Source organism: Chrysochloris asiatica, unplaced genomic scaffold, assembly GCF_000296735.1.
Source record: "Chrysochloris asiatica unplaced genomic scaffold, ChrAsi1.0 scaffold00135, whole genome shotgun sequence".
NCBI lineage: Eukaryota > Metazoa > Chordata > Mammalia > Afrosoricida > Chrysochloridae > Chrysochloris > Chrysochloris asiatica.
The window spans coordinates 666,493-692,809 of record NW_006408653.1 but is presented as its reverse complement, the minus strand read 5'-3'; the positions used below and the strand labels follow the sequence as shown (position 1 = coordinate 692,809).

General features: G+C 40.7%; 1 protein-coding gene across 1 annotated transcript; it reads left to right on the top strand.

The window, feature by feature from the left end:
- Positions 1–12,232: 12,232 nt before the first annotated feature.
- HRG (histidine-rich glycoprotein) lies at positions 12,233–24,256 on the top strand. Its single transcript, XM_006869828.1, has 7 exons — positions 12,233–12,415; positions 14,752–14,868; positions 15,769–15,859; positions 17,466–17,632; positions 19,002–19,082; positions 22,102–22,203; positions 23,594–24,256. The coding sequence occupies exons 1-7, from the start codon at positions 12,233–12,235 to the stop codon at positions 24,254–24,256; spliced, it is 1,404 nt and encodes a 467-aa protein (XP_006869890.1).
- Positions 24,257–26,317: the final 2,061 nt, after the last annotated feature.

Genomic DNA, 26,317 nt, shown 5'->3' with positions numbered 1-26,317 from the left:
ACAAGGCTGATGGGAGAACAGTTAGTCAGGTTCACATGGGCTAAGTGGGACAGAGGTAAATGATGATGTATGCACAACCTTGGAACAACCTGGCTCCGGATACAGGGATTGAGGCATGGTTTGAAGGGGTAAAAGAGGGGAATAGTATTAAGATGCTTGGCTGTCTTTTGAGTGTTGATTTTGTTTGCCTACCATTGTAAAATAGACACTTAATGTTGGGATAACGGAATAGCCAGAATCATCACTACAGAAAGCTTGTAAGTCCATCTTCAGCCTATAACTGATTGGAATACCTTGAAGGGGGCTAGAAGTTGCCTTGTGAAAGAGGCTTCCTGTGGAACCTTTACACTGCACAAGACCATAGGTGGAATCCAGAACCCCATCCAGAACTGACTGAGGTAGGAAATTTCCACTAGAAAGGATGAGTAGTCCAGTCTGGAGCAGCTAGAAGAACAGAAGATACTTCATGAAAGAAATACCAATAGGAAAAATCCCAAACAATAACAGCAGTCTGAATGATTACTACAAGAACAAGTAAGCTGTTTGCCCAAGAGTCAACAAGGAGAGTGGTCAGGACCCCTCAGAGCAAACCCCCTTCCAAGACTGAGATTCAAGGGGAATATATGAGCATGCATGTGGTCTGCATGGTGACCACATTGGTCACTGATAAAGGGAAAAGGGGGAAAAAAACAGCAATGAAGTTGCGAGCTAAGCTCAACCACATTCAATAGACCCCTGTGAACCTGGGTGGAGAGACCTGGATGGCCAGCAGTACGGCAAGACCCAGGGACTCTTTGTCCCAGAGGCAGTGACATGGCCACAGAGGCATAGAGTGGAGAGTGAAGTGTCCAGCTGATATGAAGTCACGGGAGGCACAAGAACACCCATACTTGCAGATAGTACCCACTTGACCTGGCATTGATGGCTGGATGATCAGAACTCTACTAGAAGAAAGAAGGTAGGGGGTGGGGAGGAGAGTAACCTGCTACAATTCGATGAACTTTACCTATACTTAGGGACGTAGTAAGGAGCTCTGGTAGCATAGTTGTTATGAATTGTGCTGCGAACCACAAGGTCAGCAGTTCGAAATTACCAGCTGTTCCGTTGGAGAAAGATGAGGCATTCTGCTCTCGTAAAGATTTAAAGCCTCAGAAATCCTGTACAGAGTCACTATGAGTTGGAACTGACTCCACTGCACAACAGCCACCACCACCATGGATGCAGTAACTCAAAAAAGGGAACAAATCTTTACAGTAAGGATCATTCTCACCCCCTTGGCACACAGGGTTGACAGGGATGGGCAACACAGACGTTGGCTACCCAAAATGGGGGCCCTATGAAGTCAAGAATTGACTGGCTTACAAGCTTTCAAGAGGGATCCTAGTTCCAGATGGGGCGGGGGAAGGTAGAATCTCCACTGAATGATTTCCAATCCGTTGGGACTGGGCTGTGGAAAGGAAGTGGGGATTAGACTCTTGTGGAACAATAGTGAATGATTGCCATCAGGTCTGACTGTGAGGGTAGGAAAAATAGAGGTAGATGTTTTTTTGACAAAGGTGGAGAATGTTTGATTTTGCAGCCCAGGAGCGGAGGTCCCTGGGTCCATCAAATGAGAAGAACAGAGAGTGGGAACCTACCCAGAGAGGCAGTGACACCAGGAATTGGAGACAGAGAAGGTGATGTGGACAGATGGAGTGGCTGGGGACACTGGACTCAGGGTGGGAGAAGGGCTGTGTGCTGGCGGCCCGGGGGATGGGCCTGTGTGGTGTACCCTTTGGGGTTATATGATGATGCATGGAGGGGATTGTATCATTGCAATGAAATGAAATACAATAGGATGCATGTAAAGCTGATGTTCTCCCAAGTAAACCTTACAATAAAAACTTTAAAAAGTGAAAAAGTTAATGAGAGTAAGATATTAAGTTAATTTATATTGGTCATGCATGGAAAGGTAAATTTTAACCTGGACTCAGGAAAGAAAAAGGAGGACAATGTAGGATGCATGAAGAGTGTGAGTAGAGGCAGGATTATACCAAGTACTTTTGTAGGGTACAAGCAACTGACACACTCACTGAGCAAGCCATATATGTAAAAGAAGATCAAGGTTCCTCAATACTGCTGGCTAAAGAAGTTGTATTTGGTGTTATAGGTAGGACCTTACAACTGAAAGAGGAGAGGGAGAAAGCTTGGCAGAGAGTGGCATTTCACATAATGGCCTGATTGGAGTATGAAGCCTGTGTTGCAATCTGAGAGCATAATCAGAATGGGGTCAACAAGGCAAGAGCCAGAATGCAACAAGATTTTCATGTTTAGGACTTAATTTGTTGCCCAAGAACAGGAAATGGAAGATAAGGATTAGAACGGTATGCAACAGTTGACTTATATTTAACTCTAAAATAAATTTTGAGTCTGATCAATTTTAGTCAACAGTGTGATGCAATTGCAAAATGTGGTCACAAGAAGCAGTTATGGCCTCCTAGAAGCCTTGACCAAATATTTATTAGGATTTCTTGGTAAAGGGTTAGATAACTTAAATTTGTTTAACACACACACATGAATATGAGATTGCTAAGGTTAGAAATATTGGCAAATCCTATCTAAACTATTGACTTATGGAAATCCACCTTTCAAATTCAAGGTGATAAAGTGGGACAGGGGCTCTAAGATTGTGGCCATTGATTTAGTTTATGATTCAAAACTGCTCAAGTCCCACCACTCCGCCCAGCCTTTATTGAGGAATGGGTCTTCAGATAAATAAAAGACATATGGAAACAATAATATGGAATACAAAATATGGAAAATAATAATTTTTTTTCTGATGATGTCAAGTGTAGAATCAGGAATAAGAGAGAAAAGTTATACACGCATAGCTTTCAGCTCAATTCAATCAAAGCATTCTCTAGATATCAGAATTCTCCAAAGATGAGATGGGTTACCTTTCCATTAACAGAAGTTGAGCCTACTCTAGGCAATGATAGTGTTAAAATGGATCTATCCTCCTCTAACTTCAAAAAGTGGGAGGAGGATCAGGATCAGCAGCCTAACGCTAAGTTGTATGAAGCAGAGGTCAGACATGACTCCATCCTCCAAACTTTTTATGAATTCTTACACCAACTGTCTCTCCCATGACAGTTCTTTGCTGGGTTTTCTAATTCGTTGCAGTAGCCATACAGAACTCATAGACAATTCACACAATAATGGGATTTATTTAGGGAAGTAACTGGTAATGATTCAGGATCATAAATAGTACAGGATATTGTTCTTCAATCCAGACAACCTCTTTTCAGCTCCACAGACATGCTTCTCTCTGGCCCTTGGTCTCTTGGCCCTTCAGCCTATCGACCCCTTAGCCTCTGCCTTGCTTGAACACGTGTTACAAAGCTCTTTTAGCTTTGCCAATAAGTGCCCAGAAGTACCTCCATTCCATCAGTAAACCTTGGCCCAAAGGAACTAGGCTTTAGCTCTCTGGATTGACAACCCTAGCTCCACAAGTGCCCGGTGGCACCCCAGTGCACCAGCAAGCCTCCTGCTCAATGACACAGCTTCCTTGCTTTGGGGGCTGGGAAAACCATGCTGTCTCCTGCAGGTCTCCTGGTTCTGTTGCTGCTTCTCTGCTGCAGCTTTGCCTTGTCTCTTGCCATCTCAGGAAGGTGTTACAGATCTCTGTCTCCTGGATGGAGGAAGTTCTTAGCACAGATCCTAGGTCCAAAGAACACATTCCACTCCTGGCTTTTCTTAATTAGTAGTTGTGAGTTCACTCTTATTGCCTCTGTGATGGCTCATTTTGAGCCTAGAGGAATGACAAAACTGACCAATCCCCTTGTTAGGATTCCATATACTTTATTTGCATGGTTCCACCCAATCATTGGAGTCCTGGTATAGGTTGTAGGATAAGCACTGGACTGCTAACCGCAAGGTTGATTGTTCAAACCCACCAGCTGCTCCTTGGAAACCCTATACAGGGTAAATATGAAGCAAAACTGACTAGACAGCACTTAACAACCATCCACCCAATCATTTGGTGAGAGTTACAGAGACCATAACTAGAAGGGTCATATTAAGGAATTCACTGTATCCCAGATACAGTGGGAATGTTCTAGAGAGAATTACTACAGTGACTGCAGGACACATTGTTGTTGTTAAGTGCCATCAAGTCAGTTCCAACTCATAGCAACCCTATGTACAACAGAAGGAAACACTGCCTAGTCCTACACAATCCTCACAATTGATATTATGTTTGGGCTCATTATTGCTACCACTGTGCCAATTCATCTCACTGAGAGTCTTCCTCTTTTGAATTGACCTTCTACTTTATCAAGCATGATGTTCTTTTCCAGGGACTGGTCCCTCCTGACAACATGTACAAAGTACTAGAGAAGAAATCTTGCTATCCTGGCTTCTAAGGAGAATTCTGGCTGTCCTGCTGCCAAGACTGATTTGCTTGTTCTTCTGGAAGTTCATGGTATCTCCAATATTCTTTGCCAATACCATAATTCAAATGCATCAGTTCTATGATCTTCCTGTTTCAGTGTCTGACTTTCATAAGTAATTGAAAATACCAAGGTCAGGCACACCTTAGTCCACAAAGTGACATCTTTGCTCTTTAAAACTTTATAGAGGTCTTTTGCAGCATGTTTGCTGAAAGTTAATATGTCTTTTAACTTATTGACTGGTGCTTCCATGAGCATTGATTGTGGCTCAAAGCAAAAAGGCAGTCTTTGATAACTTCAATCTTTATTTGTTGGTGCAATTGTGAGGATTTTAATTTTTTTTACTTTGCAGTGTTATCAATACTGAAGGCTTTGATTTCATCAGTAAGTTACACTGAAGACACTGGCAAAACACAAGGCTCCAGCAATTGATGGAATAAAAATTGAAATGTTTCAACCTGACATATTAAAAGTGCAAAAAATGTTGGTTGATTGTGTCTACACAACTATAAAGCAACTTACTTTCTATTAGAAGCCTGTTGAACCCCAATATTTATGTGACATCAAATATTTTTATTTTTATTATTGTTTTTACTTTTTATTTTTATCATTGTAAAGGCTCTTTGTCTAGAAATGGGATAGAAAAATTTGATTCAGTGTCGTGCAAAATTTATTTTTCAGAATCTTTGCTTGGATTTTTGCACAGGAATTAAAAGGATTCTCTAAACTTTTAGTTGCCCACTCACCATTTTTTCCCTCTCCAATTTCCATAGTCTCCACTACCCTAGTACAATCTAAGGCCAGGTCCACTTGGTAGATGACTAGACACCAGTTTAAGTGTTGTTTGAGCAAGAACACAAACAAGAACCTAATACTCTGGGACATTAAATTTAGTATCCCAAAAAATCTTACTCAGGACCATATGGCAGGATTTGGTTTCACAGAAATCTTCCATCCCTTTTCAGAAGTATTTATTAAACAGTTACTCTGAGGCAAACTAGTATCTTTGAGAGGATAATTGAGACAGACAACTTGGGATCCAACCCTGCTCTGCCACCGTAAACTCTGTGATCACAACCAGTAGTTATCTCTCTGAGTCTCTGTTGCTTCATCTACAGAATGGGATTAAAATGCTTAACCCACTTAGATTCCTGGGATCAACCAGTGGGAGGATCTGGATGAGGGCCCGGTATCAGAGTATGGCAAATAAAAAGCAATTGGTAAAGTTGGCTGTTGGAACTATCACTGGGGAACAGGGACATCAGCTCACTGGGAACCATGAGTCCATCCCTCCCATTCTCCCACCTTGAGAAACACTTAGAGGGTTCCCCAGGGGAGGGCTGTCCTGCACATAAGAAGAGGTATTGGGGAAGAGACAGATATATGGCGAGTCCACATGCTGAAAGTGGCTAATAAAAGCTGCCTTTTGACTTCTTTGGTCTCAGTTATGTTGGTTTAGAGTGGAAACAATGGGAATTCAAACCCACCCACCATTCCTAAGGCGCTCCGGTAGTGTAGTGGTTACAAGTCAGACTCAAGGTCAGCAGTTTGAAACTACCAGCTTTTCTGTGGGAGTAAGATGAGGCTTTCTGCTCCTTTAAAGATTTACAGCCTTAGAACCTACTCCCTGGCACACAACCACCACCAGCCACTCCTAGGAGAAAGATGAGACCTTTCTACTCCCATAAGATTTACAGCCTTGAAAACCCATGCAGGGTCACTATGAGTCAGAATCCATGGAGGGAAGCTAATCAAACAGTCTCAAAATGCTGCTGTCATCAATCATCTGAGACCCTTGTGTCTAAATATTTCTAATCTGGAAAATTGCTTTAACATTAATCTTCTGTCCTAAAACTTCAGAATTTGGGTATTTCTAGTTGTATGATATTGTTATCTCTGACAAAGCTTTAAAAATGTTTTCTGTTATAGAGAAGCAATGACACCAGAGATGGAGACAGAGATGAGGGCCTGCAGAAATAGAGCAGCTGAGGACTGTAGACTCATGGAAAGAGAAAGGCTGTGTGCTGGTGCCCGGGTGTTGGTGGCCAGGAGGCAGATTTGCAGAATGTGCCCTTTGGTTGTTTAAATGATTATATGTTCCTGAGTGTTTTTATATCCATCCTAAAACAAAAAACAGAGGGAATAGAAGCAAATGCTGTTGAATGATGCTGCATGGAGGTGATTGTAATTATTGCAATGAAGCGAGTGTTAAAACTGATGCTACCCCATGTAAAGTGTCACTCAATTCACAATAAAAACTTTCTTTAAGAAATGCATTCTGTTATAAAAAATTGAACATTATAAAGTTCTGTCAATTGATTCAGTGATTTCCAAAGAAACAATCAGAGATTCACAGGGATACACATATAAAAACAAATAATTAGGTAAGGATTACAATCAATGCCATGGAACAATCTATGCATAAATTACTGAATAGGAAACTGATTTGCTCTGTAAACTTTCACTTAAACCATAATTTTAAAAAATAAATAAAATCATTGTAAACAATGCTTGCAATAAAAAAATAAGGTAATGTTAAATGATGTACACATATAACTTGTAATGTCATGAGATCTCTTAAGTAAACAATCTAAAGAGAAAGTCCTTACAGTATAACATTAAAGGAACATGCAAGATTGAAACTAGATATAACAGCCCATTGTCCTCAAGTCAAATCCAACTCATCATAACTCTATGGGACAGAAGAGAACTGCTCTACTGAGTTTCAAAGACTGTAATCTTTGTGTAAACTGACAGCCACACCTTTTTCCCACAGAATGGCTTGTGGGATCACACTGCCTATCTTTCCATTAACACTTTAACTACTATGCCATCAGGGATCCCATAACCCACTTCCATCCCATTGATTCAGACTCATAACCACATTATAGGATATAGTACAACTGACCCATAGGGTTTGTTTACAGCAAGAAATTGATAGAAATCTTTTGTCTTGGGAAATAATTTAGGATGTTTTTAAGTCTCCAACTTAGTGGGGGTAGGGATGTTGTAGGGGAATAAAAGAGACCATTTTCAAATATATAAATATCTTATTGTCCAGAAACACTGCCCAGACCAGTACTAGTCTCACAGTTGTTGTTTGTACCCATTGTTGCTGCCACTGTGCCAATCCATTTCACTGGGGGTCTTCCTCTCTTTCATTAACACATCATTTTACTTAGCATGAAGTCCTTCTCCATGGACTAGTTCCTCCTGATAACATGTCCATCCTGGTTTCTAAGGAGCATTCTGGTTGTACTTCTTCCAACACGGATTTGTTTGTTCTTCTGGCAGTACATGGTACTTTCAAAATTCTTCTCCAACACCATAACTCAAATGCATCAATTCTTCTTTGGTCTTCCTCATTATTGTCTGACTTTCACTTGCATACATGTTGTTGTTGTCATTGAGTTGGCAATGAATGACCCACAGAGACTCTATGTACAACAGGATGAAACACTGCCCAGTCCTACACCAATCTCACAATCATTGCTATACTTCAGCCCATTGCTGCTGCCACTATGCCAATTGGGGTCTTCCTCTTTATCTCCGACACTCCTCTTTAACAAGCATGATATTCTTCTCCAAAGACTGTTCCCTCCTGACAATATATATCCAAAGTATGAGAGACAAAGTCTGGCCATCATGGCTTCCAAGGAGCATTCTGGGTGCACTTCTTTCAACATAGATCTATTTGTTCTTTTGGCAGTCCATGGTATTTCAGTCTCCTCCTCCAACACCATAATTCTTCTATGGTCTTCCTTATTCAATGTCCGTCTTTCACATACATCTGAGGTTATTGATAATACCATAGATTGGGTTAGGTGCACCTTATTCCTCAAACTGACATCTTTGTTCTTCAACACTTTAAAAAGGTCTGTCAACAGACAAGGAGGCTCAAGTGCAGGGATCTCAGGGTCCTAAGGATGCAGCCCACCCCTGACTCTTCTTTTTTGATGGTAGTGAGATTTCTTGATATCATCCCACAAATAGTTTATTTTGAAGACTCTTTATTACATTTTTATTAAACAGGAGTAAAAACAAAACAAAACCTTAATTACCCAGGTAGGGGAAACCATCGATATGATGCCATGATGACTTCCAAAGTTCTACCTCCACAACGTGGCCTGTTATACAACACAGAAAACAAAGGACTCTCTACTCACAACCATGACATATGGCAGCAATGCATCACATACACATGCCCAGCCTATGGAAGCCAGGAGGAGACTATTGCAGATAGGCTGTTATTACAGGATTGCTTCTGAGGCTCTCAGAGGATGATGCCATGCCCAGGTGACCTCTGCAGCTATTACAGTTTCTTGGAGTGAGTTTCTGTTCTTCCTGAGCTGGCTGGTAGATGTGGCCTCAAGCCTGCTCTCAAACACACTCTGCTTCTAACATTGTCAGTTCTACTGTCAGAGGTATTTGAGATACTCAAGAAAAATTGGCATCTGAACATTTAGACCTAGACACAAGATATAACTAAATTCTACCTGGTTGGAGTCGTCCGCAGACAACAAAACTTTAGATTTTAAACTCTAAAGTAGGGGAAAGCTATTGAATTAAATGATAGCGGTTCTGTGTTTCAATGAGTTTTTGTTAAATGCCATCGAATCGGCTCTGACTCATAGCAACCCAATGTCAACAAAACAAAACACTGCCTGGTCCTGTGCCATGCTCACAATTGCTGATACACTTGAACTCATTGTTGCTGCCACTGTGCCAATCCATCTCAATGAGTCGAACTCTTTAAATTATTGTTTTAATTCTATTGTTTTCTTCATGCCCCACTGGGTTGGAGTTTCTTAACAACGTTTCAAGGGCAGATTCCACACCATTCCTGTCATTCTGAGTCATACTGAAATGATCCCATTTTGATATTTAAAAGCTAGTGTTGGTACTGTTAAAAATTCACTCTCAAACATAACTCAAAACTTGTCACTTCCACTTATGCTGTTGTTGGTAAGTGCTATGGAGTCACTTCTGACTCAAGTGACCCTGTATAGGATTTCAGAGGAGTGGCTGGTGGGTTTGAACTGCTGACCTTGCTGTTAGCAGTCCAGTGCTTATCACACCAGGACTTCCACTTAAAGCACTCACTATATCAATGTGTGATTCTGAGAAGGGAGGGCTGCCCTTCATAGACATCCCACCTCACCCTTCATTCTTTCTTTAAGCTCTTTTCATCCCTAAGATTCTGGGTAGAGTCCTAGTACTTCTCATTGGAATCATATGAACGGTGCTTTTAAGCATACCAATGCCAAAGTTTCTGATTTAATTGCTTTGAGGAGGCCTAAACATTTGAATTTTTTTTAAGCTCTTCAGTGATTAGTGATTCTGGAGTTCCTAAGTGGTGCCAACAGTCTACTCAGCTGCTAACTAAAACGTATCCAGAGGCACTTTGGAAGAAAGTCCTGGCAATCTCCTTCCATAAGATCACAGCCTTTGAAAATCCTATGGAGGAGCACAGTTCTACTCTGACACAGATGGCTTCACCATGAGTCAGAACTGATACTACAGCAAATGGTTTTGATTTCAGATGACTGTAAATATTAAGCCCAAACTGAGAACCACTGCTGTAAGCCTCACAGATTCTCACTGTACCCTACTGTAGAGAGTTAAGAGATTGAAAGAGTCTGCTGAACTGACTGACCACTTATTGGCAGTGGGGAGGGAACGTGGGCTGCTCTCCTGGTCCTGTCTGATGCTGCTGACCTCTGTTGATCTGGGAGTTGGTTCCATAAAGGTATATTGGTTTCTTGGGGTGAGGATCATTCATGTTGAGCCTCTCCCCAATGTTGTATTTCCTCCAACCCCTCCCTGGAAAAGACATTCAATTGCTTGACTCCTGCCCTCATCCTGGCCTTCTTCTAACTGGACCCAATGGGACAGTAAGATCCATTTTGGCATGCTTCAATGGCCACAAGGAACCAGATGACATGGCAGTGCCCAAACTTCTTCTTGGGCACTACTAGCAGCTTCTAGTGCCATTATTCAGCATCTACTCTGCAGCAAGCACTGCCCTGGTTTCTTTGCTGACTTAATTCCATACCATCCTTTCAAGCAATATCAATGCTTATTTTACAAATGAGGAAACTGAGAATCTGAGAAGTTTTCTATCTTGCTCAGCATCACATTGCAAGAACAATGTGTAACAGGGCCAAGGCTGAAATTCAGATCTGGCTCCAAAGCAAACAGCCTTATTCTATTCTACCCAAAGTCAGTTCCTTTTTTGTTTTGTTCTTTCAGACTTTTTATTGTGAATTGAGTGAAGGCTTACAGATGAGATCATCAGTTTTACATTCAACAAATCATGTACTTTGTTTCATCTCAACAATTGCACACCCCTCCATACAACAAACAACCGCTACCCCGCTTCCTCCCAATGGTTCCTACTTCCATTCCACCCACCTTCCCATCCCTTCTTAGGTAATGTTGTCCTTAGGTAAATGTTGCCCTTTTGAATTTGTCCTTAGGTAAATGTTGCCCTTTTGATTTTGAGTGATTGACTGTTCCATGGTGAGCATCACTTCCTAGAGTTGTTGTCCCCACTATATATTTATCTATTGCTTGGCTGAAAGTTGGGCCATGAGGATGAGTTCTTTTTCAAACCCAAAGAGTGGTTTAGGGCCCTAGTCTCAGGCTCCTCTAGTCTCTTTCTGACCAGTAAGCCCCATTTTTTTTAAGAAAAATACTTTTGAAATTTATTCCACATTTTATCCCACTCTATCCAGGACCTTCTAATGAGATCCCTTTCAGAGCATTGGTAGTGATCACTGGGCACCATCTAGTACTTCTGGTTGTGGAGACTGATGTTCACATGTCCCATTAATTCATTGGACTAACTGATTCCAAGCATCTTCAATTTTCATTACTCTTCTGCACAGGAAGAGACCAATAACTGTACCTTAGATGGCTGTTCATGGATTATTCACCAAAGTAGGATGTAGAACATTGTCTTTGTGGACTATGCCAATTGACCATGGTGTTCCCTGAGAAGGAGCCATGGTAGTGTAGTGGGTTATGTGTTGGGTTGCTAACCACAGCGTTCAAGTCTACCAGGTGCTCTGTGGGAGAAAGTTGAGGCTTTCTGCTCCTGTAAAGATTTGTTGTTGTTATGTGCCATGGAGTCGGAACCGACTCATAGCGACCCTGTACAGGGTTTCTGAGGCTGTAAATCTTTACGGGAGGCAAAAAGCCCCATCTTTCTCCCACGGGACAGCTGGTAGTTTCGAACTGCTGACCGTGAGGTTCGCAGCCCGATTTGTAACCACTACGTTAACAGATTTACAGCCTGGGAAACCTGGGTTCCTAGGATCAGAAATGACTCAATGGCACACCACCACTACCAATGGTTTAATGTGTTACGTCCTATAGTAGCATTCTACTAAGGACCTTTAGTGCTGACATTTAAAGGCGTTACTGATGAAGGAGTATCAAGCTGAGCATTATGGGCAGATGCAGGAAAATTCCCCTACCCATTCCCCAGACCCCACACACAATGCAATAACACACTCTGGATCTGCTGCCTACTAGAAAAATCTAGATTTGGCAGACCACATTTCCACCCACTCACCAACAGCTATGTCTCAACTCTGTCCTCAGGACCCACTAATCATTTACAGCCTACTGACAGAAATTTTAACCTGGGGTCAAGGTGAGCAACCCTGGTTATGCAACAAAAATGTATAAAGACTTTGTTTTACTCATTTGTATGTGTGTGTGCAGTTTAGAAAGTCTGTATAAAATTTCCTGCTGAGGGAGACCATAGTAAGGGATGGTTGTCACTTTGTAACACAATGAAGGTGTTCCTTGCAACTCTACTTTTGATCACGCTGCATCATTCTTGTGCCGTGAGTCCCACCAATTGCAGTGAGACTGAACCGGTGGCTGGGAAAGTTCTAGACCTGATCAATAAAGGGCGACAAGATGGCTACCTTTTCCAGTTGCTGCGGGTTGCTGATGCCCACTTGGACAAAGCGGTGAGAAATCGCCAATGGTGGAGTTGAGTGGGGAGCAACACACCAGGGACCAATCTGTAGCCTCTGAGTTTAGTGCTTTACACGATGCGGATTCTGGTCAGGGTTTTAGGGTTAATTGTTGCTGCTGTTATAGATTGACCTTTCTTCCTTCAAACTAATGTCTGTGCTCACTAAGTCCTTAACTATGAATTGATCTGAAAGTACTTATAAACACTTATGCTGATTTCAATCTAAGGTTATTTACTGAGAGAGAAAAATTAGAATAAACTGTGGTCCTTGTCTTCAAGAAATGGATAATCTGCCCATACACATAAACAAATTGTGGAAGGTAGGATCCATTGAAGTGGCCAAGTGTGTGGTATAAATGCTGGAGACATTCAATGAAAGGAGCTCTATTAAGATTAGAAGGGAGAAGGTTTCTGTTGGAGTATGGTACTGTGGGTTAATATGCTGAACTGCAAAGTCTGTTTGAACTGCCAGGTTGGACGTTCAAGCTCACCAGCTGCTCCTTGGAAACCCTGTACAGGGTTGCTATGGGTTGGAACTGACTCGATAGCACTAAATATAAAAGAATGGGTGGACTCCTTGTGTGGTGCTTTAGGATCAGCACTGGACTGCAATCCACAAGGTCAGCAGTTCAAACCTACCAACTGCTTCTCGGAAACCCTACACAGGGTAACTATGAGTCCGAACCAACTTGAAGGCACTTAACAACAACAAAGAATGGGTGGAGTCCAACCTCAAAGTTGGTTTGAACCGCAAGGTTGGCAGTTTGAACTCACCAGCCACTCCTTGGAAATCCTATATAAGGTGGAAATGAGTTGGAACAGACTCAATGGCACTTAACAACAACAACACAACAAAGGATGGGAATAGGAAGAGGGCCAGAGCAAAGGCATTCCAGGTGAATTCCAGGCATTCCAGCTCTACTTGAACAGGGAATAGGGAAGAAAGGTGTTAGAGAGTGATTGAAAACAAATAGTGGAGCTCCAGAAGTTTTATGAAGAATGAGCTTAGGAAAGGCCAAACCATGGCAGAATTCTCACCTTCCATGAAGGAGACCCAGATTTGATTCCCAGCCAATGTATCTACACAAGCGTACTCACCACCCATCAGTTTGTGGAAGCTTGCATTTTGCTATGATGTTGAACACGTTTCAGAAAATACTTAAAAAAAAAAAAAAATCATCAATGAAAACTTTATGGATCCCAATGGCACACTTGTACATGGTCACCATTAGTCAGGCTCTGATATGATGGTAGCTAACAGCAAAGTATTAGAAAGGAAGGTGCTGCAGGTTGCAGAGAAGAAGAGTATTATAGATTTAGGATTCAGTCAGACATTTAGTGACTGTGCCACTTCCGGGCTCTCTACCTCATGTGTGAATAGGCACTGTGTCAGAATGGTGGCATGAAAGGTGACTAGTTGGGGAGAGGCCATGGTATACCTCGGGCTATAGAGACAGGTAACAGGAAGATGAACTAGAAATCTATTTCTTGCCTTCAGGGACAAGGAAATGAGGACCATATCAAAGCAGTGAGAATTAAGATCATGAGATGGAGCAACAGACGCACAGTCATTTAGAAGAAAGCTGGTGACTGGCTGGTGAGCGGCAGCAAGGAAATGGAGGAAATCAAAGTTGATTTCACATTTCTAAGCAAGACATTACCACAATAATTATTAGTGCCACAAGAAAGATGAGAGAAGGACCTGGCTTATAAGGGACTATAGTGGATTTAGCCTGAAATCAAATTTGAAAATCAATTGAAATCAAGAAAATTCGAGTTTGAGGATAGAGCAGGAGGAAGGGACACAATTGAAAATAGAGATATGGTGGCCATAGTATAGACGCCCTGGGGTAGCCGTTATCGTGGTGGTTATGTGCCGTGGAGTCGGTTCCGACTCATAGTGACCCTGCACAGGGTTTCCGAGGCTGTAAATCTTTATGAGCTCAGAAAGTCTCATCTGTCTCCTGCGGGACAGCTGGTAGTTTCAAACTGCTGTCCTTAAGGTTCGCAGCCCGATTCATAACCACTACACTACGGGGGCCGTACTCAGAATTCTAGCTTTTATTTCTAGCAGCCACTCTCAAACCAAAACTAATCGATTTTTAAAGGTCGTGAGCGGAAGAAGCATTGTGACGAGTTGAAAATCAAGCTTGGAAATGACTCTTTGATGCTATTTATTCAATTCAATAGATCAAATGGCATAAAGGTGGGACATCGGCAAAGCTTTGGAAAGTAGTCGGAATTCTGTTTAAGATAGTGTTTTTATTGACGAAAGCTTCTGGGCTCCCACATGCTCCTCTAACCTGTTGCTTTCTTATCATTCCTCAGGAATCTGCAACTGTCTATTATTTAGTCCTAGATGTGGTAGAATCTGACTGTTCAGTCCTTTCCAGGAAACACTGGAATGACTGTGAGTTGGCTGATTCAAGGCGTCCATCTGAGATTGTAAGTAAACAGAACACCAGTCTCCTCTTCTTGTCAATCTATCTACTCTACTTACTCAGAGAAGCCAAGTGCAGGCAAACACAGCAAAACACTATATAAGGCTCCTACCTTAGGACTTGTGAAGACTATGTTGATCTTGAGTAATAATGTCTCAAAAGTCATAACTGGGAACCTAGTTCAAGATAAGTCACAGTTCATGGGATAGCCTGACCAGCTGGCCATGGGCAAATCACCTAATCACTTTGAACTTTAGTCTCCTCTGTTGTAAAATAAGAGATGGAGCTTAGAGTAGATGGACTCTAAGGTGCTTCTCCAGTCTTCATATGCTATGGTCTAAGAACCTATGAACTTGTTATTTATTGTATTCTGTGAAACCTGGTCCCATAATTAGAAATGACCATGGGGAAAAATTGCAGTTTAAATGAGGAATAGGATACTGTTCTGCACACTCTACATGGGGACTCAGCTACCAGGTTATCTGTCACAGGTAGAAAACAAAGAGAGAAATAAGTACACATTTAAGGTTTTATTTCTAGAAAATAAGAGTACATACCTAGAAGTTTGATCAATTTTTTCCCTAAAAAATACTTTAGATACGGTCATGATTTGTTTACAATGTTTCTTCCAGGTTCTCAGGAGGGCTTTTGGATGGATATAGAATCCAGCACACAGACACAGTCTTAGAAAATGCAGGTTTTGAGAGTGGGTTTGACTAAAAAAAAAACAGTAAATAACTTTTAAATGGATAGTAGTAATATGTTGCATTATCTTTTCTTACCCTCATTTGAGGAATGAGTAAATAATTTTTAAATGGATAGTAGTAAAATGTTGCATTATCTTTTCTTACGCTCAATTTGAGGAAACCAGTATGCAATGACACAAAACCCCTCTTTTTCACAGGTGATCGGGCAATGCAAGGTGGTAGCTACAGCATTTTCCCATGAATCTCTGGATCTTAGAGTGAATAATTTTAACTGCACCACAAGTTCTGGTATGGTAATCTGTCAAATTACCAATTAATTCTAGATTAATATAGATTCCAGTCATCCAGTAGCACTCAGCAGATATTGTACATATCAGAAATGGTCCCTTACTCATGGACTTGACTTATTCATTCTCCTGAGAATAAAGGAACAAGGGATCTCCCCCACCCCCATTACTGATGTACCTTTCTTTCAAGAAATTCAATCTGTAAAAATGGAAATTTACAAGAACCAGTATTGATCATTGTAGAAGTATAGACTCTGGAGTATAATTTGCTTGAGTTTGCAAGCCAAACTCACTATTTACTAGCTATGTGGTCTTGTGTAACTTAATTAACCTCTTTAAGCCTTGGTTTCCTCATTTGTAAAATGAAGACGATAGCAGTTTTATCCTTCAGGTCCCTTCTGAGAATGAAATAAGATGGTGTATGCAGTAAACTTTGCAGAGTACCCAGCACTTAATAAGCATTGACTTTAATATCTAATAATTGTTTAGGATTTTACCATTTACAAATATTCTACATTTATACACATACTAGTTCTTTTCATCTTACAACAAGTTTACAAAGATATATTATAGTTTCGAGATACAGTAACTGGTGTGGCACTGTAGGATCAGCACTGGACTGCTAACCACAAGGTTGACAGTTCAGCCCACTAGCTGCTCCTCAGAAAGCCTACACAGGGTCGCTATGAGTTAGAACTGACTCTATGGCACTTATCAACAACACCAGTAACTGAAGTTCAAAGAGGTTCAAATTGGCTTGGGAAACACAGGCAAGGTGTGGTGAATACAATAATCTAACCTAGCAATGTTGTCTCTAAATTCTTTGTTCTTCTTCTTTTTTTAAGTATTCCTATTTTTCCTCAAAATTTAATAAGAATTCACATAAAAACAGTAACTCTCATATGATTTAATATATAAAAGTTCAAGAGTCAAGCAACCTCTTAGTTGCTTTAAAGAAAGGGTGAGCTGGGGGGTTCTCTTGTTTCTGTGAAAAAAAAAAACCATGATGTTAATGATGGATGAGTAAGGTGAGCACAGTGGCTCTGTAGGATAAACATGGGACTGTGAACCATAAGTTTAGCAGTTCAAGTCCACGAGTTGTTTCAGGGGGAAAAGATGAGGTTTCTGCTGCCGCAGAGATTTTTAAAAAGTCTCAGGAGCCCTAAGTCAGAACCGACTCAGTGGTGATTAACAACAAGCAACAATATGGATGAGAAGCATCATGAATAGAGCTCACAATAGGGGCTTGGGCATCCAAAGGATCTTGGCTTCAGTTTACAGCTAATTAGCTGATTGACTTAGAACTAGTACTTAAACTTCTCCAACCCCTCAATTTGCCTATCTGTAAACTGGAAGCTATTGTAATTAATATTTTTACCGCCATGTTTATACAGAATCCTGGTGTGGCGCTTTGGGTTAATGCACCAGACAGCAAAGCTGTTTGAACAGCAAGGTCAGCGGTTCAAGCTCACCAGCTTCTCCTTGCAAACCCTATACAGGGTCGCAGCACTTAACAACAACAGCAACATGTTTATATGTTATAAGTCCCAGTTTGAATGCTGCCATTTACAACCCAGTAACGGTGATGCTGTCATCTCTTTCTCCAGTTTCTTCAGCACTGTCCAATACCAAAGACAGTCCTGTGCTCTTTGATTTCTTTGAGGATACTGAACCCTACAGAAAACAAGCCAACAAAGCCCTTGAGAAACACAAAACAGAGAACAGTGATTTCACCTCTTTCAGGGTGGATCAAGTGGAAAGAGTTATACGAGTGGTGAGTCTCTACTAATGTCCAAGTAGACCCTGAAGGCCTGTGCTCCAACATGGTACACATGAATTCAGAGACACTACTTTCCCACCAGTCTCACTCAGCCAGTTAGCTTTTAAGTCAAGTAGATACCAAATAACTGCCATCCTGCAAGCTTTATTTTGTCTTATTTTGGATGGAGGTGTGATGATCTGAAAGAGAGGAGGGAAACCCCACAAAGGAAAGAGGGAAAGACAGAAAAGCAATATTAAAGTTACATGAGTTATTAAATCTTGGTCTGGTCCTAATCTCCTTGTATTATGATGGAAAACTGAGGCTCAGGAAGAGTCCATCACCACACCCAGAGGCATAGTTCGGACTAGACAGTTCTCCCACCTTCTAATCCAGATACCCTCCTGCCTATCTCCTGAAGTTGTCTTATAAAAGAGCAGTTGGTTGATGTTTGTCACACATTTTGAAAATGCAGTTAAATTGTGATGCATACAAACAACAGGATGAATACGATGCATTGAAAAGAATGCTTTGGACCTATATACACTGGAAACTTTTAAGGCATATCATAAAGGGAACAGTAAGTTATAAAACAATACTTAGGACCCAAAGACTATAGCCATTAGATACCCTACAGGCCTGGACCTGAATTTACCCTTGTGGTTCAATATTCAGCCACACATATTGTAGACAGCAATAAGGTGAACAATAATACCAGAGATGTATGTACTTCTTAGAAAAATCAACCATATGAGACCATCAAGGCAGCACCTGCCCATGGATAAGGCTCAGAAGACAGAAAGAGCTAGTAAAAGAAGGATGAAGGGCAATGGGAAACAATGGGAGGAAAAGCCCCATTACTGTGGGGATTGCAATCTGTGTCACACACACACAAAATGTGTGTAAACTGCTGAATGGAAAGTCAATTAGCTCTGTGAATTTTCACCCGAATCAGACATGCAAAAAAGCACAAGAAAAGAAAAACACGAAAGAAATAATACTTAGAGAATACAAACCCATTTGGATAAAACATTAGATACATGTGGACATATATATGTGCAGTATGTCTAAGAAAAGGCTAGCCACAGAAACAATCACATGGATGATAGTAATAACACTGGGTCGGGGAGGTTGAGGTACAGGGAGGGTCACATATTGCTTTTATCTCAGTATAACTTGAATCTTCCCAGTAAAGTGGTATTTCTTTTATCACTTAGGCAATTTTTTAAAAATCTACACAGAAACCATAAGAAAATGGTTTCTGTCTGTGTTGGTGATTTTGAATCTTTAGAGTGCTTTACAGTGTATTGGTTAAAGGTATTTACTTTAAAAAAAAACTATCTTTTTCTGGACGTGCCATGATCTACTCTGTTCTCTATTGTAGAGAGGAGGGAAAGGAACCGGTTACTATGTGGACTTCTCCATAAGGAACTGTTCTAGACACCATTCTCATAGGCATTCTAATGTGAGTATAATCAATGTCTGTGAAACAATAAATAACATTTAGAGAGCACTTACTAAGTGATGTCCACATGTTAGCTTACTTAATGCTCACACAGCCGTATGAAGTACATACTATTTTTACCTCCAATTTACAGGTGATAAATACAGAAGCGTTAAGTGTCTGAGAATAGAACTTGTGTATATATATTTGTCGTTGTTGTCATTAAGTGCCCTCGAGTTGATTCTGACCCATATTGACCCTGTATAGGGTTTCCAAGGAGCAGCTGGTGAGCTTGAACCACCAACCTTGCAATTCAAATGACTTTGCAGTCTGACGCATTAGATCACAGTGCTACACCAGGACTCCATATATACATACAGACATATAAATGCTATATCATACACATATGATATGTGTACTGAAACTTAAAATCAAGTTATTCAGTCCATAGGATTAAAAACTTTGAAACTAATAACTAGTTTGTACTCACAACCCAAATATAGGGGTGTTTTCATTTATTTTGTTTCATTTTTCTCCTCTGAGGAGGTAACTGCAACTCAGCAAAATAAGAATAGAATATTGCCCAATGTTCACAAAAAAGCTGAGATTAGAAGCTAGTTCTGATACCTAAAACAGTGGAATTTCACCCCAATCATTTGTAAATTGATACCCATGTACCTGCAGGAAGATCTTATTAATAATACCTGGCATTTGCATGGTGATTTACAGATTATAAAGCACCTCAACCTATCTTATTGCCTTATTGGAGGTCCGTGACATATCTGCCTTCATTTCCCCAGGACCCAAGGGCCTAGATGTTTAGCCAATTTATCTCTAGGTACTTGGCTACAAAATGAGCTCTGGTAACACAGTGGTTACAAATTGGGCTGTGAACCTCACGGTCAGCAGTTTGAAACTACCAGCTGTTCCGCAGGAGAAAGATGAGGCTTTCTGCTCCTGTAAAGATTTACAGCCTTGGAAACCCTGAACAGGGTCGCTATGAGTTGGAACTGACTCCACGGCACGTAACAACAACAACAACTTGGCTACAAAGGTTAGGACATGAGGTTTTAATGACAACCTTCTCAAGTCCATGATTTTTGAGAGATTTAACATAGTCTCCCAAGTAAGAAGGGAGGAAGCACTCCCTAGTTTCTTTGCTGGCTGTTCAAATTTGCAACCTGAAGTAGTACTAGAATCCTGCTTAGTGGCCAATGTAAGTTATGCAAATTTAATGCAGAAACATGGGGGCATAAGAAGAGAAGGTAGAGGGCTAAGACTCATTTAATTAAGCCCTTATACAGCAATATGGAGTCCTGGTGAGGGCCTGTAGGATAAGCACTAGACTGGTAACCACAAGATCTGTGGTTTAAACCCACCGTCTGCTTCTCAGAAGCCCTATTGAGTCGGAATCATTTTGATGGCATACAACAACACCAACTGTATAAGACAGATAGTATCATCCCCACTCACTTTATAGATAAAGAAACTGAGTCTCAGAAACACTATATGACTTGCCTGAATTCACATAACTAGCAAACTGTGAAGTCAGAATTAAATTCTGGTTCCAAAATTGTACTTAGAACCACAATACTTCTCAGTATTTTCTAGCAAAGAGTCTTCTTCTTGTCCTACTCTACCTTTGGCAAGTGAATTTAGAGATCACAAGGTTGGCAGTTTGAAATCAACACCTGCTCTGCGGGAGTGAAAGGAGACTTTCTGCTCCTGTAAAGATTTATAACCTTGGAAACCCTATATAGGGGTCACTATGAGTTTGTAAAGATTCTATTACAGTGGATAGGAGAAAGATGAGGCTGTCTGCTCCCATAAAGATTTACAGTCTTGGAAAACTTACAGAGCTCAATGGCAGTGGATTTGGTGCATAGGAAGGAGTCCCAGTGGCACAGTATGGTTGTGGAACCATCAACCATAAGGCTGATGGTTCAAATCCTCTAACCACTCTGGGTGAGGAAAATGAAGGCTGTGTGCTCCCATAAAGATTTAGAGTGTTGGAAACACGAGAGAGTAGTTCTACTGTATCCTACGGGGTCACTATGAGTCAGAAAACCTACTCAACAACAGTAAGTTTGTGAGTGCATAGGGAAAGGAGCCCTGGTGGCACAGCAGTTAAAACATTCAACTTCTAACCAAAAGATCAGTGGTTCAAGCCCACCAGCTACTTCACAGGAGAAAGATGTGCTAGTCTGTGTCCATAAAGATTTACAGTCTTGAAAACCCTATGGGTCATCCTACTCTGTCCTATTGCATCACGATGAGCCAGAACCGACTGGATAATAGCGGGCTTGGTTTTGGGGGAAGGAGAGAGTTTAGGTGTGACAGCCATGTGTAATCCTAATCTCTATGCTTCAGGTGAGATCAGGAGATGCACACCTTGACTAAGTATATGCAGACTTGTTGTTGCATTGGCTCTCCTTTCCAACACTTTTCTCCAAGGGACCAGTTAAAGTAGTTCAATTTCCTTTTCTACACCACTCCTCATTGTCTCTAGGCCCAGGTCGAGTTGAGTTGAGTTGACCCAAAGGCAAGACAACAAAAAAGTGGTGCTCCCTATCACCACCCACGGGGAAATTCAGTGCCGGCGACCGCTTATGGAAGAGAACACAACTTGTAACAAAACACTTTCCGAAAAACACATATTGACTTTTTTGGTGGTGGAGATGGTAGGTGCCATCAAGTCAGTTCTGACTCATAGTGACCCTGTATAGGATTTCTGAGGCTATAAATCTTTTGGGGGAACAGACAGCCTCATTTTCTCCCACAGAGTAGCTGGTGGATACATTCTAACTACTTACCTTGTGGCTAGGCTAGCAGCCCAATGTGTAATCTACTATGTCATGAGGACTTCACAAAATTATTAACTTTATATTTGATAGTATTACCCTGATTTTCCTAAAGCTCTTTTTCTTTTCACAAATGTCTGGAAGTTCATAACTGTAACTGACACCTTCTCACCACCCACTGACTCTGTCTCTCTCACACATAAACATATTCACTCAACAAGCTTCTTTCTTCTTTATAGGTCTTTGGGTTCTGCAGAGCAGATTTTTTTTATGATGTAGAAGCTTCTGACTTGGAAACCCCAAAAGACCTTGTCGTAAACTGTGATGTCTTCAACCTTGAGGTAGGCTACTGCAAAACTAGCTGTTGTCACAAGCAGACTAAAAGTAGGGTTTCTCACACATCGTGTACTTGATTCTTACAAATTTTTATGTGTGTGAGGGGGTAAAGAGGAGAGAAAGACAACATGTGTGAGGGGTCTGTTCTATACTGCAGAGGAATTTTGTCTAATGCCACTTTATGAGAAGGAGACCAGCTAGAAAATGTGAGACTGAACAGAGAAGGAAGAAGAGAAAAAGATAAAGGAGAACAGATTCCTAAGGAAAGGAATGCAATTGCTGATACAGCATTTTTTAAATGATGTTTTAAAAAAGTTTTAAAGAATTGAGAAGGGGTGGTATTTTGACCAATAAATAAAACCTGACCAATTCAATCAATTTTGAATGAAGTTTAAAATAGTCCATGTAGTCAGGACTCCACAGCTAAGACTTAATAATATTTAGCTTTTACTATTAGGCATGGATCCCTGGTGTGGCGCTGAGAGATAAGCACTACACCACAAGGTTGGTTTGAATAGCAAGATCGGCAGTTTGAATTCTCCAGCCGCTTTCAAAAAACCCACACAGGGTCGCTATGAGTCAGAACAGACTCAACAGCCCTTAACAACAGCAACAACAACATTATTAAGCATGGAACCTAACTTAACAGGAATTAGTTTCAAATGTATTATATAAAGGTATGTAAAACAAGATGCAAAGTAATATTCACATTTGTCCCAGAAAGCTTTGTCGTAATTTATGGGTGAACACAAAAATGTTTTTTAAAGTATTTTTAATATTAGCAAAACTACTATAAATGATCCAAATATCCATGTGCCAACTCCTGCCTCCCCTTAAAAGGGTAGATTTGCTACCACAAATATGGATCAATATATATATATATATATTTAAATTGAAATCTGAACAAGGAAGAGAGTAAAGAAAGGAAGTGATTATCTTTCAGGAAGAAGAAATGAAAGCGATGCTTATATCAGAAAACCTCAGAGTTCTGTTGAGAATATAGATTAGCAGTCACTAGTTTTCAGATGTTGGTCAGTGGATGGGTGCTATTCTATAATGGAGTTTCAACACTTTATGAGAAAAGTAAGGATAACAAAGGAAGTTTTTCATAATACAGCAGTTATTCTATGTAAAAGACTGCTCTGTACACTGAGATTTTCAAACCTGTTTGTTGTCAAGATGTCACATTCCTTTTGTGAAGTAATGATAGTTAGTGATAGATGATAGATTATATTTGTATTTTAAATACCCATTTAGTTAGATAAAATTTTGCTAGTCCTTTGTTGGTACCCTTCTAAAATTGATTTGTGCAATCCAAACCTTCAGTGACCAATGGTCTAGGCATCTAACTTCCCCTTTTGTATTACATGATGATATCTACTTTTCCTCTACCAGGAACATAGAAACTTCCATGGTGAACAACACCATTTGGGCATACCCCCTGACTCTGGTAGCCCTGAGCATCTTCCTGCAGGCAGACGTCCATTTAAGCCTAATGGATCTAGAGGTCACCATCACCACCATAAGCCACATGGATTTGGATGCCCTCCTCCCCTAGAAGACAAAGATCATGATCATAATCATAATCAAAATTCCAGTGAATCCCATCCTCATGGACATCATTCCCATGAGCATCATTCCTATAGACACTATGGTCTGAAACACCCCTCCCGTAAACACCATTCCCGTAGAAAACATCCCCATGGTGATGGTTTCCATGACCATAGCCCCTGTGACCGACCATCTCACAGCCAAGGTCCCCATGGTCACCATGACCCACCACCTAAGCATTCAGAAGAAAAAGGCCTAGGTAAAAGGTATTTTCCATCCCATTGGAGACAAATTGGCTATGTTTATCAACTTCCTCCACTAAACAAAGAAGAAATTCTTTCTGTTCCTGAAGCCAATTTTCCCAGGTGCTCATTGCCAAACCATAAGAATCCCAGGATGCCAGAGATCCAACCCTTCCCTCAATCAACCTCTGAATCATGTCCAGGGAAGTTCAAAAATGAATTTCTACACATCCTGAAGTTTTTTGAATATACAGCTCCAAAATAAAATCTGATTTTCTTGATAGAAAAAAAAAAAGGATACTGTTCTAAATTAGAACTATAAATAAAATCTGACCAATAATAAATACAAAAATTACAAATTACTTAACCTAACGTCTACATTCAGAAGAGGGTCAAATGTAGGTGGGAAATGCAATGGCATGAAAAGAGAGAGAAATGGAAGGGAGAAGAAAAGGCTACACGTCAATAGCTCATCCTGCCAGTACCCCTACATTATTTGAGGCAATCTTCAATCCTCAGAGTTTCTTTCTGTGTTGAAGTTAATTTCTTAATTTTAGAGTTGTTGTTTTTTCTGTATTGCTGTTTACATCATATAGTTGGGCAAACCAAGAAGGCATGTCTCATTGAAAGGATTATTATAAATGTGACCTAAATTTGTTCTCACTGGTTATTTCCTGTCATCTAAAGCTCTGGTAGCATAGTGGTTATGAATTGGGCTGCTAACCTCAAGGTCGGCAGTTTGAAACTACCAGCAGTTCCGTGAGAGAAAGAGAAGGTTTTCTGTTTCCGTAAAGATTTACAGCCTAGGAAACACTGTACAGGGTCACTATGAGTCGGAAAACCGACCCCACAGTATTTAACACCAACAACAAATTTCCTTAGAAAAAAAAGTTATAAATCCAATTATGAAGCATGATATTTTGGCCTTCCCTGAACCTGGATTTTACCATTCTCCATTTCCCATTCAATCAATCAAACACTGACGCAGGCATGAAGCATGACCATAAGTTCAGGTGCACAAGAAAGAGCACTTTATTTTCAGGACAAATTAATTTATAGTTCAGGTTGCCATCCTGCTGTGCTTATGGAAAACTTAATCCCAGCCCTTTTTGGACTCCCCCACCCCCACCCCCATCCTGTCACTCCCCACACAAGGTTGCATCATAGTTCTAGAATCTCACATAGTGGCAAGGTGTCTGGTGTGGGGCACAGGAAAGAGGTTTGATCATTGATTCATTAGATCATCACTGCTGAGGGATCCCCACCACCCGGTTCCCATCACTCCTTGGGTCTAATTTATCTGCTGTGTCTGTAGCAAACTGGGTAGAAAGCAATCTCTGTGAGGCTACTAATTGACATGACTGCCAAAATAAAACACACAACTATTCACTTGCTGTCTTCCAAACGGCATGTCCAGAAGGCAGCGTATAGTATCCTCTGTTCTTCTTGGGTGTTTTTCTCCCTAGGATAGGTACTCTCTCTCTCATCTCAGTTAAGTCCTTTTTTATTCATTAGTGGATCAGAGGACACTTTATCCACACTCAAAGCCTTTTTCTTTTCCCTTCTCCCCAAATCCAGGCTTAAGCATTTAGAAACAGTATATAAAGTGGTGACACTCAAAATATTTTAAAATCAATATGACACAAGCACTGAACAATCAGACCAGATGTAAAAGCTAATCAGAATAATTGCCAGCCATAGCAGTGTGGCCATACTGGGGGTAGCAGCTGAAGGTTGACCTTGCAGAATCATATCCCTCCATAGAGGCATAAATGTAAGGTTGGTTAATTGAATGGGGAGTTAATAAAGGTAAAATCAGGTCCAGGGAGGCCAAAAAAGGACACAAATAGGCTAATGTCTCAAAATATTATCATCTGAGAAAAACATATGGGTAGCATTTAATCATTTATAAAGTATTCTTACAATATTGCTTAATTTGATGAAAATACTACCTACACAACACAAAATTTGAAGGCTTTTAATTCATTTCAACCAAATACATTCATAATATATAAATACAGTTGGCTTCAGGGAAAAGCGAAGTAGAAACAGTCTGTACCCTTGTTGTTGTTGTTGTTAGGTACCATGAAGTCGGTACTGATTCATAGTGACCCTATGCACAACAGAACAAAACACTGCCCTGTCCTGGGCCAACCTCACTATTGTTGCCACACTTGAGTCCATTGATGCTGCTACTTGCCCAATTCATCTCGCTGGGGGTCTTTCTGTTTTTCTCTGACCTTACCAAACATGATATCCTTCTCCAGAAACTCATCCCTCCTGATAACATGTCCGAAGTATTAGAGACGAAATTTGGCCATCCTGG

Bases quoted from the DNA above. Each gene is read 5' to 3' on its own strand.
- HRG (XM_006869828.1), top strand. From the start codon at position 12,233: ATGAAGGTGTTCCTTGCAACTCTACTTTTGATCACGCTGCATCATTCT. The intron at 14,869-15,768 runs GTAAGTAAACAG...TCTTTTTCACAG, and splicing joins CAAGGCGTCCATCTGAGATT to GTGATCGGGCAATGCAAGGT. The intron at 22,204-23,593 runs GTAGGCTACTGC...TTCCTCTACCAG, and splicing joins GTGATGTCTTCAACCTTGAG to GAACATAGAAACTTCCATGG.